This window comes from Mandrillus leucophaeus, unplaced genomic scaffold (assembly GCF_000951045.1).
Source record: "Mandrillus leucophaeus isolate KB7577 unplaced genomic scaffold, Mleu.le_1.0 Scaffold61, whole genome shotgun sequence".
NCBI classification, from domain to species: domain Eukaryota; kingdom Metazoa; phylum Chordata; class Mammalia; order Primates; family Cercopithecidae; genus Mandrillus; species Mandrillus leucophaeus.
The window spans coordinates 2804821-2824975 of NW_012106586.1; the positions used below are offsets into that span (position 1 = coordinate 2804821).

Here is a 20155-nt window from a genome sequence, read left to right on the forward strand (position 1 = left end):
GCATCTCTGAAAGAAAGGCAGCAGCCCCAGTCAGGGGCTTATAGATAAAACTCCCATCTCCCTGGGACAGAGCACCTGGGGGAAGGGGCAGCTGTGAGCACAGCTTCAGCAGACTTAAACATCCCTGCGTGCCGGCTCTGAAGAGAGCAGTGGACCTGCCTCCTCAAGTGGGTTCCTGACCACTATGCCTCCTGACTGGGAGACACCACCTCTCAACAGGGGTCAACAGACACCTCATACAAGAGAGCTCTGACTGGCATCTGGCGGTTGACCTTCTGGGATGAAGCTTCCAGAGGAAGGAACAGGCAACAATTTTTGCTGTTCTGCAGCCTCTGCTGTTGATACCCAGGCAAACACCTACAGCAAACTCCAGCAGACCTGCAGCAGAGGGACCTGACTATTAGAAGGAAAACTAACAAACAGAAAGGAATTTCATCAACATCAACAAAACAGATGTCCACTCAAAAACCCCATCTGAAGGTCACCAACATCAAAGACCAAGGGTAGATAAATCCACAAAGATAGGGGAAAACCAGCACAAAAAGACTGAAAATTCCAAAAACCAGAATGCCTCTTCTCCTCCAAAGGATCACAACTCCTCACCAGCAAGGGAACACAATTGGATAGAGAATGAGTTTGACACATTGACAGAAGTATGTTTCAGAAGGTGGGTAATAACAAACTCTTCCGAGCTAAAGGAGCATGTTCTAACCCAGTGCAAGGAAGTTAAGAACCTTGAAAAAAGGTTAGAGAAATTGCTAACTAGAATAACCAGTTTGGAGAAAAACATAAAGCAGGAAAGATCCAAAATCAACACCCAAACATCACAATTAAAAGATCTAGAGAAGAAAAAGCAAACAAATTCAAACACTAGGAGAAGACAAGAAATAACTAAGATCAGAGCAAAACTAAAGGAAATAGAGACATGAAAAACCCTTCAAAAAAATCAATTAATCCAGGAGCTGGTTTTTTGAAAAGATTAACAAAATAGATAGACTGCTAGCCAGACTATTAAAGAAGAAAAGAGAGAAGAATCAAATAGACACAATAAAAAATGATCTAGGGGATGTCACCACTGATCCCACAGAAATACAAACTACCATCAGAGAATACTGTAAACACCTCTATGCAAATAAACTAGAAAATCTACAGTAAATGAATAAATTCCTGGACACATACACCCTCTCAAGACTAAACCAGGAAGAAGTCGAATCCCTGAATAGACCAATAACAAGTTCTGAAATCGAGGCAGTAGTTAATAGCCTACCACCCAAAAAAAGCCCAGGACCAGATGGATTCACAGCCAAATTCTACCAGAGGGACAAAGAGGAGCTGGTACCATTCCTTCTGAAATTATTCCAAACAATAGAAAAAGAGGGACTCCTCCCTAAATCATTTTATGAGGCCAGCATCATCCTGACACCAAAACCTGGCAGAGACACAACAAAACAAAAAATTTCAGGCCAATATCCCTGGTGAACATCAGTGCGAAAATCCTCAATAAAATACTGGCAAACTGAATGCAGCAGCACATCAAAAAGCTTATCCATCACCATCAAGTCAGCTTCATCCCTAGATGCAAGGCTGGTTCAACACACACAAATCAATAAGCTTAATCCATCACATAAACAGAACCAACGACAAAAACCACATGATTACCTCAGTGGATGCAGAAAAGGCCTTCAATAAAATTCAACACCCCCTCATACTAAAAACTCTCAGTAAACTAGGTATTGATGGAACATATCTCAGTAAGAGCTATTTATGACAAACCCACAGCCAATATCATACTGAATGGGCAAAAGTTGGAAGCATTCCCTTTGAAAACCGGCACAAGACAAGGATGCCCTGTCTCCTCTTCAACATAGTATTGGAAGTTCTAGCCAGGGCAATCAGGCAAGAGAAAGAAAGAAAGAGTATTCAAATAGGAAGAGAAGAAGTAAAATGGTCTCTGTTTGCACATGACATGATTGCATATTTAGAAAACCCCATCATCTCAGCCGAAAATCTCCTTAAGCTGATAAGCAACTTCAGCAAAGTCTCAGGATACAAAATCAATGTGCAGAAATCACAAGCATTCCTATATACCAATAACAGACAAACAGACAAATCATGAGTGAACTCCCATTCACAACTGCTAGAAAGAGAATAAAATACCTAGGAATACAACTTACAAGGGACGTGAAGGATCTCTTCAAGGAGAACTACAAACCACTGCTCAAGGAAAAAAGAGAGGACACAAACAAATGGAAAAACATTCCATGCTCATGAATAGGAAGAATTTGTAGATTAAATGCTATCCCCATCAAGCTACCATTGACTTTCTTCACAGAATTAGAAAAAACCACTTTAAATTTCATGTGGAATCAAAAAAGAGCCCACATAGCCAAGACAATCCTAAGCAAAAAGAACAAAGCTGGAGGCATCACACTACCTGAATTCAAACTATACTACAAGGCTACAGTAACCAAAACAGCATGGTACTGGTACCAAAACAGATGTATAGACCAATGGAACAGAACAGAGGCCTCAGGAATAATGCCACACATCTACAACTGTCTGATCTTTGACAAACCTGACAAAAGCAAGCAATGTGGAAAGGATTCCCTATTTAATAAATAGTGTTGGGAAAACTGGCTAGCCATATGCAGAAAACTGAAACTGGACCCCTTCCCCATACCTTATACAAAAAAAATTAACTTAAGATGGATTAAAGACTTAAACATAAGACCTAAAACCATAAAAATCCTAGAAGAAAACCTAGGCAATGCCATTCAAGACGTAGACATGGGTAAAGACTTTGTGACTAAAACAGCAAAAGCAATGGCAACAAAAGCCAAAATTGGCAAATGGATCTAATTAAAGTAAAGAGCATCAACGAAAGAAACTACCATCAGAGTGAACAGGCAACCTATAGACTGGGAGAAAATTTTTGCAATCTGTTCATCTGACAAAGGACAGTATCTACAAGGAACTTAAATTTACAAGAAAAAAACCAACCCCATCAAAAAGTGGCTGAAGGATATGAACAGACACTTCTCAAAAGAAGACATCTATGTGGCCAACAAACGTATGAAAAAAAGCTCATCACTGGTCATTAGAGAAATGCAAGTCAAAACTACAATGAGATACCATTTGGCACCAGTTAGAATCATGATTATTAAAAACTCAGGAAACAAAAGATGCTGGAGACGATGTGGAGAAATAGGAACGCTTTTACACTGTTGGTGGGAGTGTAAATGAGTTCAGGCATTGTGGAAGACAGTGTGAAAATTCCTCAAGGATCTCGAACCAGAAATACCATATGACCCAGCAATCCCATTCCTGCGTATGTACCCAAAGGATTATAAATCATTCTGCTATAAAGACACATGTACACGTATGTTCATTGCAGCACTATTCACAATAGCAAAGACTTGGAACCAACCCAAATGCCCATCAGTGATAGACTGGACAAAGAAAATGTGGCACTTATAAACCATGAAATACTATGCAGCCATAAAAAAGGATGACTTCATGTCCTTTGCAGGGATGTGGATGAAGCTAGAAACCGTCATTCTCAGGAATGATGGTTAGTTAGCAAACTAACACAGGAACAGAAAACCAAACACCGCACGTTCTCACTCATAAGTGAGAGTTGAACAATAAGAACACATGGACACAGGGAGGGGAACATCACACACCAGGGCCTGTTGGAGGGTGGGGGGCTAGGGGAGGAATAGCATTAGGAGAAATACCTAATGTAGGTGACAGCTTGATGGGTGCAGCAAACCACCATGGCACGTGTATACCTATGTAACAAACCTGCACGTCTTCTACACATGTATCCCAGAACTTAAAGTATAATAAAAATAAAAATAACCTTTTCTAGTTTGTCACCACATTGGTGGACAGCTGGTCCTGGGGCACTGGGGTGCACGTGATGAGTGGCGTGGCTGAAGCTAATGCATTCATGACTCCTGATCTGCAGGTGCATGCGTGTCCCTTGTTCATACTCCTCGTCTCACCCTAGGCAGTGCTGCACAGCTCATTGGCTTTACAGTCAGACAAGCCTCCAGTCCTGTGTCTGGCTCTCACCAGCTTGGTCCTAATGTATCAATAATTCTACCCACCTGAGCCTCACTTTCCTGTAATTGACTGCAGTGAGTTCCTAGGCATATGGCACCTAAGTAGTCAGTAGATCACCTTAGAAGGATTTCAGGACTCTGGGTCTCAGTCCATCTGTGAAAATTAGGATGGTAGGAACCTTTCTGAGACACACCTTTAAAATTAGTTATATGTGTCACAGTCACAGCTCCCAGTTTTGAAGACCAGCAACAGAACAATACTTTCAAGGCTCCGTGTAACCTTTATTAGTTTAGGACAGACTTCATATTTTCAACAAGAGAATTCAAAGTTCATTTTCCTTTTTTCCCTCAGCAACTAAAGTTCTGAGTTTGATAATCTATTTCTTATTGATACATAATATTTTACATATTTACAGGGTACATTTGAGTTATAATCTATTTTAAATGATACCTTATTATAAAATCACTGATTTCTTAAATAAATCCACATAGTGAATGATCCTGCATGTATCCGCACAAGTACAGCTTGAACGAGTCCATCTTCCAGGGGCCAAGCACCACCTCGGGCATCTGTAGCATGAGCAGAACCCAAGGTCGCCTCTGGAGACCCTGTTTGCCCTGGGGGCAGGACAACAGGAGCTGGAAGGAGCAGGCTGATCCAATCCCTTTCGAGAGAGTTGAGTTTTGCCAACATACATGTTTTCTGTAGAAGAAACAGGAAATGGAGATACACGAAGAGATAAGACAATACAAATCACCAGTTGTGCCGCCCAGATCCTCGTTTCCGTGTACCGTTCCGTGCATTGTTCCTGTGCACGCACGCACGTCCACACTTTACCGCTCCGTGCATTGTTCCTGAGCACGTAAGCCTGCCCACACTTGAAGGAGGCACTCTCGAGTCCGTCGGGGCCTGGGACACCCCGCTGTTTTTGAAGGCCTGGAGTGTTTTTGTAAAGATCAGGAAATACCAAAACAGGACTACAGAAATGATGGTATCTATTGATATGTACTGACAAATGTGTAATAAAGATGTAATAAAGACGTGTACGTGTGGGCATACCTCCTCTAGGGGTGACACCCCAAGTTTAATTTTGAAGCTTGGGCCAGTGGTGCTTCCTTTCCCACAACCGCCATGATAGGTCCTCTATGAGATGTTATCATAGAATCCATGTTTCTTAGTGGCAGTAGAATACAACATCTCTGTCAACAAATATAATTCTACATTACTTTAATTGCTTGCATGGAAATCCATTGTATGTAAGTGCCATGGTACATTTAATAGATCTTCTCCTGGGACATCTACTTCTGATTTCTTTCATAGAATAGCACTCTTGTGAATATCATTGTACTTGCTGCTTTGCATGTTTCCTTCCTTCCTTAGGATGAAGACCTAGGATGAATTCTGAGAGATTTAATTGATGGGGCAAAATGTACTCACACATTTTTAAGGTTTTAAACTTTTCTGTCAGAAGCTGGTACTCTTGGTTGTCTGAAAAGGAAAGCAAGTCCTCCCATTCCAGGGTTGGATTTCGACTCTTTTCCTGTAAACCTTACTGCTTTTTTGTTTAATTGTCATAAAATGCCAACCACCACCAACAGGCCTATGTGAAGGGGCCCAGAGGCAGGAGGGCTGGGGTTAGGCACGGCCTTGGCCAGATGGGGAAGCTGGGTGCTCGGGATCAGGGTAAGCAGGTGGGGATGCTGTGAGTATAGATGCTGGGCAGGGAAGCCCTGCAGGGAAGAGGGAGCAGTAGGGCTGCAGTGCGTGTGGCCGTCCAGCTGGAGCAGAGGATGAAAACCGAAGAGTGGGTAGACTCTTGGGTGCCAGGCTTGAGTTGGGTGAATCCTGCCCTCATTGTACTGCATAAAGGGAGCTATAAATCCAGGCCTCCGGGATTCTTAGACCCTTCCAGTCCCTGTGGAGGGTCCCAGAGGCGGCTAATTGTGTCTCAGGCCCTCTGCTGTCCCTCCCTCTGTAAGTCTCACTCTCCTTTGCAGTGAGCTCTAGCGAAACGTCTATTCCAGTAGGACCAAATGGTTGAGGCCTCCAGAAAAGAAATCCAGTGAACACGAAGGGTTTGTCACACTAACCTGAGTCCCTTTCTCAGGTGGCCCACCTGGTAGACCAGCCTCCCAATTCCTAGCCAGCTGCAGGCTCCAGGCTTTTGCTCATTCAAAACCAAAATTGGGCCAGGCGAGGGGACTCAGGCCTGAAATCCCAGCACTTTGGGAGGCCGAGGCGGGCGGATCACGAGGTCAGGAGATGGAGACCATCCTGGCTAACACGGTGAAAACCCGTCTCTACTAAAAATACAAAAAATTAGCCAGGCTTGGTGGCGGGTGCCTGTATTCCCAGCTACTCGGGAGGCTGAGGCAGGAGAATGGTGTGAACCCAGGGGGCAGAGCTTGCAGTGAGCCGAGATCGCACCACTGCACTCCAGCCTGGGAGACAGCAAGACTCCGTCTCAAAAAACAAAAAACAAAAACAAAAACAAAAACAAAAACAAAAAAATTGAAGGCATCTGCCCTACTCAGGCCCCCATCTCTGTTCAGAGTAAACTCCTCCCTCCCTCTGCTTTTGCCCTAAGTTCTCTTTTCAACTCACCTAACATCTAACTTGGCCCTGCAGCTCTGATCCCCAAAACCCTCTCTACCTGTTCCCTCCCAGGCTATCCCTGACCAGCGTGCCAGGAACAAAGAAGTCATGAAAGCTGCACTCCTTACCGCTCTCCCCTGTCCTTCATCCTTCCACTTGGAATCTCTGTCCATCTACCCATCTCTGGCTACTGAAATCCTGTTCATGTTTCCAGGCACATCTCATACTCTGTCATCTTTAAGAAGTCTTCCCAGAAGCCCCATCGGATATTTTCGTGATAGGTGCCATATTTCCCTGTGTAATGTAGATTGCACCAGAGGGTATTTAATCCCCTGAAGGCAAGGACTATAACTTACTCATCTTCCTTTCCTGGGTTGGGAGAACCATCATGCCTTGTACCAGGGACACGGGTCCTGGCTCCGTGAATGAACAGAAACTGAGAGAAAAGGAGCTGATGATGAGTGAATGGAGGAGCCTAGTGAGGCACCGTTTACTCCTCAGTGGAGCAGTGTTGGTGGCTCCAACAGCTGTCTTTCGGAAGGATTTGGGACCGCATCCTGATCGGAAGGGGCTTGAAGCACTTTATAAAAGAGAGACAAGGACACACGTGAAACTAGAAGAAGGAAAGTGAGAGGAGAAAGGGCTGCAGAGAGGAGCAAGCCCCTTCCGTCCCCTTAATGGTCCTGCCAGTGCACGGGTTACCTCTCATTGCGTTTAATACCATCTGTTGTTTTTGTATTGTGAAATATTTTCCTTGATTAAATTATGTTGCGCTGTTTTGGAAAGAGAGCGTATTCAAGCAGGTGTCACTTCTGTTTCTTGCAGGCAACTATGGTCCTGAGCTCCGCACACTTCTGGTTGGGATTATTTCTGGTTTTTACTGCCTGTTTGATTGAAGATGTGGCGTGGAGAGCGTAAGTGTAAAAGTGAAGCGGGGACCCCACGTCTGGCTTTTCTGTCCCTAGAATTGTCTTTCCCATGAGCCCTGCTACAGGGTATGAGAATGACAGGAATTCGGGAGAAAGGGGTCTCCTGCCACATGCCAGAAATGAAAAAAAGGTTTTTTTTGTTTAACATGTGCTTCATCTTGATATGAAAATATAGACAACCATAGCAATAGGAAAATCGGCGGGGCCTGGCGGCGCATAGCTGTAGTCTCAGCTGCTCAGGAGGCCAAGGTGGGAAGATCACTCGAGCCCAGGTGTTTGAGGCTGCAGTGAGCTATGGTCGTGCCACTATACTCCAGCCTGGGCCACAAAGCAAGACCCTGCCTCTAAATAAAAAGAAACAGAAAGAAAAGAAAAAAGTACAGACACAAAAGAGCCGTGGGAGAAACTGTGAAGATCAATAGGGAAGTTGCTTGTAAGGCAGAGTTTCTAAGTACACACCCATTCCATCCAATTGAGAAAGTACGACTCAAAACTCATCTCTCTTCATATCATAAACTCAGTGCTAAACATGGCCTGGCTTCACTTCCCGTGCTTAGAGGGAAGCTATGTATAGGTGAGTCATTTAAAATTACAAGAACGAAGTATTCTTCATTTTTCCAGACAACTCAGAGTAGGAACGCTTTCAATAAAACTCTTCCAGAGCGAGCTCACAGGTCTATGAGGAAACCGGTCACAAAGATGGCACTATCATGTACGTTAAATAGGAAATCATTCATGTTCAATTTTGCTTTTATGTTTTAAAATATGTCATTTTCAAGATACCTTCTTACAATGTAAAAGAAGTCATTAAGTTCCAAGGTCATGTCAATTTTAATTTCATCCATGAGCAAAAGGAGGGGCTGCTCCAGATGAAATGGGACTGAGTTTTGGTTTGGTTTGACCCAGTTTCTCCTACAAATGGGTGCCAACTTCTCTGCAAACTGAGACTCCGAGCTCGGCTTTACTTCGGGCAAAACACAATTATTTGGGGGCTCTGAGATAGAGAAGTGAGACTTCAATCCACACCTTCCAGAAACAGACATCAGATTTCATTCTCAGCCCTCCGTTCCTCCCACACTCAATGAGAATTTTTCTTGCCTGACAGTTAAGGATGGCTTTTGAAAAAGTCTTCCTTTTGTCATTATCTTCACAACCGATGATACCTCATGCAGACCTAGATAGAGGGGGAAAGAGTATTATAACATGGATTTTCTTTTTTCTTTTTTTCCTGTTCATTAAGTTTTTTTAACTGTTAGAAAAATTAATTCTCATTTCTTAAATCCTTTGATTTACCATTACTTCCATTTTATTTGGTAAAACCATGTTCTGCAAATAGCAGAATCAGAATCCTCGGAAATGAAAAGACTACTGCCAGAAAAAAATATTTTCTTGATCTAATAGATGTACCATAAGAAAATATTAGTTCTGGCTGGGCGCAGTGGCTCACACCTGTAATCCCAGTGCTTTGGGAGACCGAGACGGGTGGATCACAGGGTCAAGTGGTTAAGACCATCCTGGCCAACATGGAGAAACCCCATCTGTACTAAAAATACAAAAATTAGCTGGGCGTGGTGGTATGCACCGGTAGTCCCAGTTACTCGGGAGAGTGAGGCAGGAGAATCGCTTGAACCGGGGAGGAGGAGTTTGCAGTGAGCTGAGATCATGCCACTGCACTCCTGCCTGGCAACAGAGCAAGACTCCGTCTCGAAAAAATAAAAAAGAAAAGAAAAGAAAGAGAATATTAGTTCCGTTATTTTGCTCTTCCAACCAATAGTCCCAATTGTGGCACAATCTATTCCCTTGCTGAATTTGTTCGAAATCTTTGTTTTGCAAAGATAAAGCAGTTCTAGATAAATGGAGAATAGTCTTGGCCACATCAGCTGGCCTTTTCTGTTTACAATGATTGAAAACTAGTAACATGATTATAAATTAGTTTATTTTAATTCAGCTATGTCAAATTAGTGTTATTAAAAAATTCTGTTGAGACTGTATATTTGCCGAAGACTTTAGCAATAGTCTCTTTCTTCCATCTGAAAGAGAATGTTTATACATGACAAAGTATCTGTGCCTCTTTGTCCGTTTTCTGGTTCTTTTCCAGTGCGTTCTGAGTAATCATTCCCTGTCACCACAAAGCAAATTATCTGGTCCCTCAAACAGGACTTGATTTTGGTTTCCCCTGGCACTATAAAATTAGCACCATTTACATTTTAACAAGGATAAATCAAATGACACTACTCCCAGCTTCACCATATGGAAAGAGTAAAAGTCACTCCGTTTCCAAGGAGCTTGCCAGCTGGGTCAGAGAATGAACCCGGGCTCTGCAGTGAAGGTGCTGGAGGGGCAAGCGGGGGAGGCTGAGGGCCATCCCTCTGCAGCAGGAGCTCTCGGCCACCCAGCACCTGGCACCATGGGCCCAGAACTCAGCTTTTCCTGGGAGCCAACAGCATCTCAGCTCTGGGCTGAGCCAGAAAGGCCCCTGCTGAATTCCAGAGGTGCTTTCTAAAATGGATTTGTGTCTTGTTTTATTTAGGGGAGCAGGGAAAATAGCGTATATTGGCTGTCAGCTGGAATATTTGCCCAAAGCACCTAGATGCTCAATTTGTAACATCTATTTAATATCTAAACTACCCTCACCCCTCTCCTCAAAACAGGACATTTTTCAGTTTATTGGCGCATTTTCCCTCTGATTGTGAGGCCCATATTATGTCTCGTATTATTCTCCAAACCCGAAATGCTTGTTTTTGAGGCAAGTAAATTCGGAGGCCTCTCGCAAAAAGAGAAAGCCTATTGTGAATCACTTACCTCTGAGAAGGCTACAGTGCTTCGTGGAGATTTCTCTTTCTGAATTGCAGCTTTAGAAAATGCTGTTGGCTGCTTCTCACCATGCGCTGAACAAAAATATTAATCCTGCTTGTCCCCAACCACCCATCATCGGATTTGAGTTGTCAGGTATCTACCGAGGCACGATATCTGTGATGCACCTTGGGGTTCCCAGAAGGGGTGTGCCTTCGTGAGTGGGCACAGGGGCAGCTGTGATGGCAGTACGTGGTGATGCTGGGAGAGCTTCCACCGGGGTGCTGCAGGCCTCTCATCTTGCCTTGGGCCCATCTTCAGGATGTTTTATTTTGTTCTGAACTTTGGTGGTTATCACTCTCTTTTGAAAGGGCTTTTAGGCCGGGCGCAGTGACTCACACCTGTTATCCCGGCACTTTGGGAGGCTGAGGTGGGCAGATCACCTGGGGTCAGGAGTTCAAGACCAGCCCGGCCAACATGGTGAAACCCTGTCTCTACAAAAATACGAAAATTAGCTGGGCATGGTGGCGGGCGCCTGTAGTCCCAGCTACTCGGGAGGCTGAGGCAGGAGAATGGCGTGAGCCCGGGAGGCGGAGCTTGCAGTGAGCCGAGATCTTGCCACTACACTCCAGCCTGGGCGACAGAGCGAGACTCCGTCTCGAAGGAAAAAAAAGGTTTTTAAATTCCAGCCCAACGCAGGCCTGCCTTTTCAAGTATATTTCTGTGAGCACTGAAGAAAGTGAGTTGCTCCATCTTTCTACATTTTCCCCATTTCTTTGCCCAGTTTCTCGCTTCCATTTCAGGACCTGAGCTGTTAAGAGTAAGAAAAGAGAACCAGAATGAGGTAATTCAATCACGTTTTCCATGAGGTCTGTCGACTTTCTGGATGAAGATCCGTTATTAGACTATCTTAAGTCAGATTTGGCACGCCATAAAATGCCTACACTATTGTCCTTTTAACCAAAATTTTCATGAGGAACCAAACCTATCTTTTATTAAAATAATTGATTGATTATATGTGATACCTGGCTAATGAGTATTTTTATTAGAAGCATGAAGTTTAAATTGCCCAGAACTATTTTAATATCCCTTCGCTTATATTCATCCAAAATGTTTACCGATGACAGTATGCTGAGGTGAGCTGCCATGTACCCACTCTCATCTAGGTGAAATTTGTTAGTCTTGCTTTATAAAAATGATATAAGCTCAAGGCCACTGAACACAGAGGAACCCGTTTCCTTTTATCTAGCTGTATCCCCTGTATTTTACCGTACATCAGCAATATAGTCCCCAATTCCAGAATGACTTCATTTCCTTATTATAATCCCAGATAGGCAGTTAAATGGAAATAAGGGGTAATGAGCAATTTCTATATACAAATGGGCCTTGATTTCTTTTAACTTTCTGACTTACCTAATTTCTTTTGCAGCACGTTGTATTTACGCTTCCATCCACGTTTAGAATTAAACATTTCCTTTTGACTTGCTATTCTTGCATACAAAAGAAGAGTCCAGGGAAAGAGTTTCAGAAAAAAAAAAAAAAAGGATGGAAAGTTCAAGATCCTAAAACAATCTATTTCTTTTAAAAGTCTCTGAGAACCTGGAGACACCCTTAGGTATATCTGAAAACTCACAGACAACTCTCACACTCACGAGTCAGTAGCCAGCACCCCAACTCTGTCTCTTCTGTGCTCATCCAGCCTCTCGATGTGGGGTTAGATGAAGCAAGCCTGGGCCACTAGGCAATAAGCCATTTACAGATAAGGGGCTTACTCTGTCACAACTGCTGCTCAGAACACGCCAAACTCCAGCTCCTGGTGAGACCTAAGTGACATGCCAGTGGCTAATGCTTAACAACTGACTTTATAACCTATACATATTAATTTTAGACCCCTCACACATAGCCTTTAGATGGGCGATTTTAGAATCAGTTTTTCTAATTCAGGCGTTATTAGATAAAGGTGCTTGAGAACAGGGTTTTAAATTGCCAGCATCCCTTTACTCAGGTGCTATTAAATACACGCAGAAAGAGAAGTTGCATCATCCCCAGCATTGCAATTTAGTGTTTTCCAATAGCGACAAAGTTCCCAGGCTAGCTCACAGGGGCTAGCCTGGCGGAAATAGTATCAAATTGCTGAGTAACTCTTGAATATGGGCGCAGTTTCATCCCCTGAGAGCACACACAATGCCTGGGAGCACTGAGATGCTCAGACCATTGCCCTCTAAGGCCGTGTTTTGATTGAGTGAAAACCGGCAGCTTCCACAGTGGGTTGGATTCTGACCTAAGCTGTAGGTTCCCAGTGCCCAACCTTCCTATTCCAGCCTCGCACTTAGGAACCCCGTTTCCTCCCGGCCCGGGAAATAACAACGGGGTCTGTTCTACCCCTGTGCAGGGGAAAGGGGAGAGGGAGGATGATGGTGGAGAGAGGGATCCTGGAAGAACCAGCCATGCTGCTCATAGTAACCAGGCTGCTCTAGGACCCATGCAAGCCCATGGCTCAGGGCAGGTGGGGCAGGCACTTGGTGGCCTTGTTGTCAGTCTAACCCCAGAAGCCCGGGAGATAAAAGACCACTTTCGGGGCCCCACATATTACATAATAATGAACAGGGTACATTTTAACATCGTTTTTGACTCTCTTTTCTAGCAAACTGTTAGATGTTTGCTCATTTATTGTTTAAATTAAAATTCCACAGGCTCTGCTTTGAACTGCAGTGTTTTATCAATCCTGAGTCTCGGGACACTGTTTGATGGAATTAAGGCATTCTGTGTTAAAGCCTGTGTGGCTTTCCGTTGTTTACTTTGGGGGAAAGGATGTCAGGGGCATAGACAGTGTCAGTGCTAATACTCCATTATAGATTAACTTGGAGTGTCGGGAGATGGCTCACGTTATCTCAACAGGCTTTCTCTCCTTGAAGGTGGAGGGTGGGTGAGGTGGCACAGGATTCTGCAGGAAGAGCCCACATCTTCGGAATGTTCCCACGGCACTGTTTTCATTTCTGGGCAAAGGTGCTCAGTTTTTGTTCTCATTCTATCTTTCTAGTACCTCGCAGGATCCTCACATGTATTTATATTGAAATTAAGCTGATGCAAAGCTTTTCAATCTGGTGTGTTACTAGATTATGAGTCTTTTCCCTTTACGGTTTTTCCCTCTTACATAACCTGTATCTTGTTAAATGTCTTTTCACCTCGACTCTTTCCAACTAGCAGCTAGATTGTTTCCAACTAGTAGCTCAATTTTAGCTTTGTTTAGTTTCCATTTTATGAAGATTCTGAGATCAGCCAGTTATTGTGAGGTATTCATCTCAGTTTCATCAGTAAAAAAGTAGCGGGAACTCTTCCTACCATTCAACAAGAGTGGGCTGTCCAGGCCGCGGGTTATTTCACACGTTGTATTAATGCCACTGAGGCCTGCATGTGTGGACTGCAGTGGTGAGTTGTTGCCAGAGGAAGATGGGAAACCTGTACTCGGAATTTGTGTTGACTCCACGTTTGAAGCCGATAGTTTTGCATCCAGACTATGCACTCTAGCATCCTAGGCCCCATGGCTGCCGTGGCAGTGGCTCTTTTCACACTAAAGAGGGCGGGAGGAAACTCGCCAACCCCTGGGATCTCTGACTGTAGTTGGGGTCCTTGGACCAGGCAGCCAGTGCCTGTTCACTGAGGTGAGGGTTTAAAGTGTCTTCTGAGTTTTCAGTTCCTGCCAAGAAATGCTTTAGAGGCAGACCCAGGGTCTTTGTGAACCCCACCCAGTCTTTGAGCGGCTGGGCTCCTCGGCAGACTTCCAGTTCTTTGCGGGGTGGGGGTGACTGTTGACATGCATGATCCAGGTCTGGTCTGCGGCACTCAGGATGCCTCCGGGCTGTGGAGATGGAACCCAGGCCATGCATGGAGACTGTGAATGCTCCGCCACTTCCCGAGCCTCCGCCTCCACCAAAGGGCATTTGGCTGTGGCCTGAGAGGGGAACGGCCTGTCTTTCCCAGCTGTGTCGAGTCTCTATGCCATGTTCTTTTTGTCTTTTCCTCTCAATACAGAGCCAAGCACACCTGCAAAAAGACATTGCTGGAGGAGGTGCAGGAGCTGGAAACCAAGTCTCGAGTCCTGGGAAAAGCGGTGCTGCGGGATAGCAATGGAAAGAGGTGGGGAAACTCCGTCCCTGTCCGCACAGAACCCATGTTCTCCCGGCCCTTTTCCCTTCTTCCTTCCTGTATTTCTTTTTCTCATCTTGGTTTTCGATGGGAGCACAGTATGCTCAGGTTTAAGAATTTTGGTTATTCTCAGATTTAAATCACACTCTCTCAGTGACCACATGAAACCTAAATCTCTGAAAGTCTCCAGGTAAGACTGGGGGTTTTACTGGGATTAGAGGTGAACGAAACAACCCATGTGCAGCAAGTCGACGTTGTGGCTGATTATCTCAAGGTGGAAGAGTCCAGGGTTAGCAGTATTACCACTGAGGAGTTAAAGCCAGGCCTTCGGATTTCAAACCCAAGTATCGTACCCAAGCATGAGTATCTACGGTGAAGGTTTGCGTGTGAAATAATGCACGTCGTTATTCATGTAAACCTTGTCACATTCCACTTCAGCAGATCTACATGGGGGAGTAGTTTTTAGCGTTAACGTTTTCTGCTGGGGGTGAAAGGAATTGTGTGAACTCCTGGAACTGACACTGCTGCTTGCTCACCTAATTCCTCCTGAACGCGAGCCTGCCCTTCCCCACAAGGAACAGATGGGCCTGAGCATAGTTTTTGTTTCATCACAAGATGTTACAATGTCGTTAGAGTGCACTGTGTTAAAATCTACGTACCATCAAGGGAAATTTCTCTGGGCCTAAGAACAATTTGCAGGGTACTTGAAAGCCATTGTTCTATTAGGGACATGGAATATCTATAACATTCTGAGTACAACTCTCCTATAAATGCTTTGAAGGAAATCAGTAACTAACTGTTCATGAAACAAACATCAAGAAATCAAATACTTACAGAGATCCTCACTTTGTGTTTTGCTTTATATTGTGTTTATTTGCACCATCTTTTAGAGCAATGAAGACAAAGCAGTTTTTTTGGTTAAAGAAAGAGAATGCAAACATTTTGAGAGGCTTTCAAAATACAACTTGGAACAGATTTTAGGAAAGGGATGATGGCATAGAGTTGAAGTTGTGGTTTTGTATTTATTTATGAGTTATTTTTTAGTCAGTTTATCCAGCATTCATTTTATAGCAGCTATGCTAGTCCACTTCTGGTCCTAAATCTCTGTGGGCTCTCCATTTTCCATAGAATGAAGTTCAGAATTCCAGGCAGACAAGTTCAGAACAATACCCTGTGTGAACCTGACTTCACGCCTTTGCTCGTGCTCTGTCCACAGTCTGAAGTGCGCTCACATTTCTTTCTGTCACTGTCTTTTTCACATATTCAGGAGTCAGAGACATCAGTCTTGTTGACATCAGTCAACAGGACGAAAAGCACTGTCTTCCATAAGCTTAAGTTTGTGAATACGTAGGGATGGGGGCTGATTTTACCGCAGATGTACATGTAACCACTATGCGTGGTTGAGGCTTGTTCAGGGCTGTTCTATCCGTCAGACAGCCGAGGCACAGGGCTCAGAACCTGTTCGAGTTTCAGGGACCTACCATGCTCTTTGAGACTTGAAAAAAAAAATACATTGATAGGCTCCAAAAATTAGGGAGCAGGAAATTAATTTCATTTCTGCATAATGAAATTAATAAATATTTAAAACCCTGTAAAATGCATATCCCTCTTAACCGTTAAGTTTAGTAAGCACAGTAAGTTTATTATACTTAGAAACAACTTGCAGGCTCTCTTATATCTCAAGTTACACAATGATTGCTCAGGGGGCGTAAGTCATTTCTAAATAAAATGAGAATTTCAGAGCAAAATTCTCAAACTCCTTTCAAACATTTTACAGGAAACCATTACGTACAATGTGGTGTGAGAATGTGCTTTAGCGTGTTTGTTCTGATGTGAGGAGGGGTCATCTGGCTGGAGCAGTCAAGAAAGGCTTCATGTTGGAGATGGACGAACAACAGGCCTTTGAGGATGGGAGGGTCTTGAATGGACAGAACTGCCGAGAATCTGATTTGGACAGAGGGAGTGGCACATGCCAAGGCTCAGGTCCAACACTGTGTGCAGGGACCAACCACCCAGTTTGGAGGGCCACGTGCATTGTGCAGAGATACGGAACGTGCGTTTGAATTCTGGCTTTGCAACCTACCGGTGAGGCCTTGTGCAGGATATTTCATATGTTGAGATTGTCTCTTCATCTGTCATAGAAGAAGGCTAATATTTTCTTTGGGGGATTAGGGTTCGTGAAACATGTACAATGCAGCATATTACCTGACCCATCTCGGGTGCGTAAAAGGTCAGCTGCTCGTCTTCACTTTGGCAGGAGAGTTATGAGCTGTCAGCCTTGAATTGTATTGACGGGAGTCGTGGGCTGTCAGCCTTGAAAGAGTGTGTGAGCCCATTTTTGCTTGTTGTTGATCAAACGAATGTTATTTTTACAATTCACTGATCCTGTTCAAAATTCACTTGTAAACGTTCAAATGGATATTAGAAAATAAGAGTTTAAATGTGGCTTCCTACCTTCTACATTTAAAAGTCTTATTTTCTGGTTCCTTGTAAATGTCACTTTGTAGTTCATGTGATGGTGTGTGAGTGTGTGCGTGTGCACACGTGCGTGGGTGGGTCTGCATGCTCCCACTTGGTTGCACCATTTCCTTTTCTTCTATCCCAGCATCTTACTTGACCCTGGAATTCCTAGCCAGAACATAGTTTGGGGACTCCGCAGCTTATCCTCCTCAGTAACCCCCTCCCATCTGTTTTTCTCACTTCTAATTGCTCACAGATTCTCTGGGTGGTCCATCTGCAAACTAAATAATGGTGGCGTGCCGCTCTCTGCACGGAGACTGTGCTGTCCTGCTTGGCCTCCTGAGCTGCCTCACAATTGTTCTTTTACCACCTTTGCTTTCTTCTTTCACACCTGCTTAGATTCCTGAGGGGTGGAGGGCAGAGACTTCTTCTCCAGCTCTGTCCTCCCTTCTAAAGATCTTATAGACCCCGCCTCTTTGAGGGGTCCTGAGTGTTTTTGTCTCTTCTCACCCCTCCCTGTTCCTTCTTTCCTACCCTCATCTGATCTGTCAGCTGATTTGTGTATCTCTCTAGCTGTTACCCGCACAGGAAGCTCTGTCAATATTTGCTGACTGACTGGCTGGCAATACCAAAGTCTAGTGCGGTGGTAGTGAGGAAAGGACGGTGACTTTAGCGCCAGATGAGCTGACACACTGGTGCCTGGTGTGTCAGCTCGTGTGTCACATGTGCACAAAGTGGCCACAGAGAGATGCTGTCAGTCACCGGGCCTCCAGGGAGGGACAGTTTATCTCATTGCTTAAGAGTACAGCTAACATAGACTCACACATGGAGAGGCATTTGTGATGTAAGATTAGCAAATCCTATCCTTGCAAAGATGCACAGGCCAGGAGCCCGTCCTCCCTGAAGCCCGCCGTCTCTCCTGCCTTCCTGTGCCAGCCAAGCCGGGGCACCCCTGGGGGTCCTCAGCATCCCTAACCCCAGGGGCTTACTCAGCTCAGTCCTGACAGCATTGCTTAGGGCCCCTTAAGGGACATTCTGCCAGGTTCTGAAACCCAGGTCCAAGTCACTGGCAAATGTTCTAGCAGTTTTTCTTAGGAATGTAATCACAGGAAGTAGAACAAAAAAAGTCTTTCTGCATTAATCTTTTTAGAAAACCCTCTTGTGCCAAATTCACAATTACAATTTTGAAATTGTAGCCAGGGATTCTAAGTTTCTCTCTGCGCCTTGTATTCATTCAATAAAATATTTTCATCTAACATTTTGTTGAACTTGTCTAAGCCCCATACGTTTATACTATTTTGATAAAGTTAAATTGTCATGAACACGCTTCTGCACTTTCTCATCAGTAAATCTTGTCTCCCAGAATCAACCTGTGGAATTGATACTTTAATAAGCCTGTTCTCATGAAGAAGCAGATAATGAGAAAGGGTGAGATGAGGGAATTAGATATCCAAAAGCAGAGTGAAGAAAGTGCTTTAGGGAGTGAATAAAAATGTGTGTCTTCATTTTAGTTTGTTCTTCTTGAAGGAGTGTTTTTCACGATGTGGTGTTTGTGCACCTCATAGACACTGGACACGTGACGATTTGGGTTGATCCGAATACCTTTTCCCAAACTCTTCCCAGTAATCCCTACCCGGGGAAGCAGGAAGCCCCCGTACCGCACAGGAAATAGTCTACCCTGCATATCTTTATCTGAGTGTCTCAACAACGAGGAGCTAAATGGAAGAAAATTCCTCGTCTTTAATGTCTTGGTAATATCTTTCCCTCCTTTATTCCTGAAGTGTAAGCCATGCAAATTTCTTTCCTGGTGAAAGAAAATCTATCTTTGGCCACTCACCTTTACAGATATAACATAAACCAATGACGGCAGGTAAGATGACAGACTTTTGTTCCTTAATGTATTTTGGAGTGAGATAAGCGGTTGCCCTGTAATATTTTAGGTACAATGGCAAGCAAGAAGGAAAAGGGGGAATATATTTGTTGAAAACATCTAGTTTTTGAGGTATGCGTAGCCTGAATAAACAAGGAGAGCTTGTTCTATTTCTAGATCGCCTTTCACTGCCTTCATCCCAGTTGGTGGGAGTGGGGTGGGGTGGGCCCGGGGCTGGTTTGCTCCATTGTCAAGGGCAAACAGACCCAGCTGCTGCCCCTGCCTTCGCCAGGAAGGCGGTGGATTATCTTCCCCTTAAGTGCTTTCCCTGGGTGTAGCTTACGCTGTGACTTTGGTGAAGGTAGCTGTGTGGCTGGTCTTAAACCTTCTGGCGAGCCATCGCCTCGTCTCCCTTCAGTTTTGTGTTCTGTGAACATGTGTGCATGGCCCTGTGACCCAGGGTAATCTGGATGGCCCATCACCGCCAGGGAATTCAGGAGGGAAACCTGACTCTCTCCTCCGCCCAGGCGCCGCGGCCGCTTGCTCTGCGGCTTCCATTTCATCCAGGCTGCCTCTAAACAGACAGGGCCCTGGTCACAGCCTTGGACAGGTGGCCAGGGATCCTAATGGAGCTCTCTCTGCCGAAGAATAGGGACGGAGCCTGAAGCACAGCAGCAGGATTTCAAACAAACCCAAGATTGTTCCTCCACTCCAGGCAGTGCTCTCGAGTGCTCCTTTGAAAACCAGTCGTATTAAAGAAACTAAACAACACAAACTCCCCAATGCATTCTGAGTGAGTACTCAACTCAGAAATACCTGCCATGCTTTGATCTTTAACGGAAATCCTTTGATCTTTAAAACAGCATTGCGAAAGCTGTTTGGAATCATCACACCTCTAAGTCAAAACCAGTCCCACTGCCAGGCTGAGCGTGCCGCTGAGCCAGCCTGAGGCAGGAGGGACGCTGGCCTTTTGCATGGGACTACGACGTTGCCTGCGTTAGGACACTGTCACTTTAGGAAATCAGTTTTCTCACAGTACTGGCCGTTGGCAGTGCACGTGTGGTGCGTCTTCCTTTTGCTTTCGCCCCACCTCTCCCACGCTTTCCTCCTAAAATACCTATTGTTGACTTTTTGCTAGCCAAAAGGATAGGAAATGAGGGCATCATTTCAGCAAACCTCTCCAGGCCAGGTGGCAAATGTCTGCTTCCAGCACCTGGTGGAGATTTATTTTCCTTCCAGCTGCATTTTTTCCACGACTCTGTCATGAAGCAGAGAAACGAGTGCAGACGGTGAA

The 20155-nt window shown here is 44.6% G+C and overlaps 1 protein-coding gene across 1 annotated transcript in view; it reads left to right on the forward strand.

The window, feature by feature from the left end:
* Positions 1–20155, forward strand: part of ATP8A2 (ATPase, aminophospholipid transporter, class I, type 8A, member 2) — a 537919-nt gene that overhangs the window by 464157 nt on the left and 53607 nt on the right. The window contains 3 exon segments of the mRNA XM_011999987.1: positions 7489–7577; positions 14418–14522; positions 15506–15532. Coding sequence (XP_011855377.1) covers positions 7489–7577; positions 14418–14522; positions 15506–15532 — 221 coding nt within the window.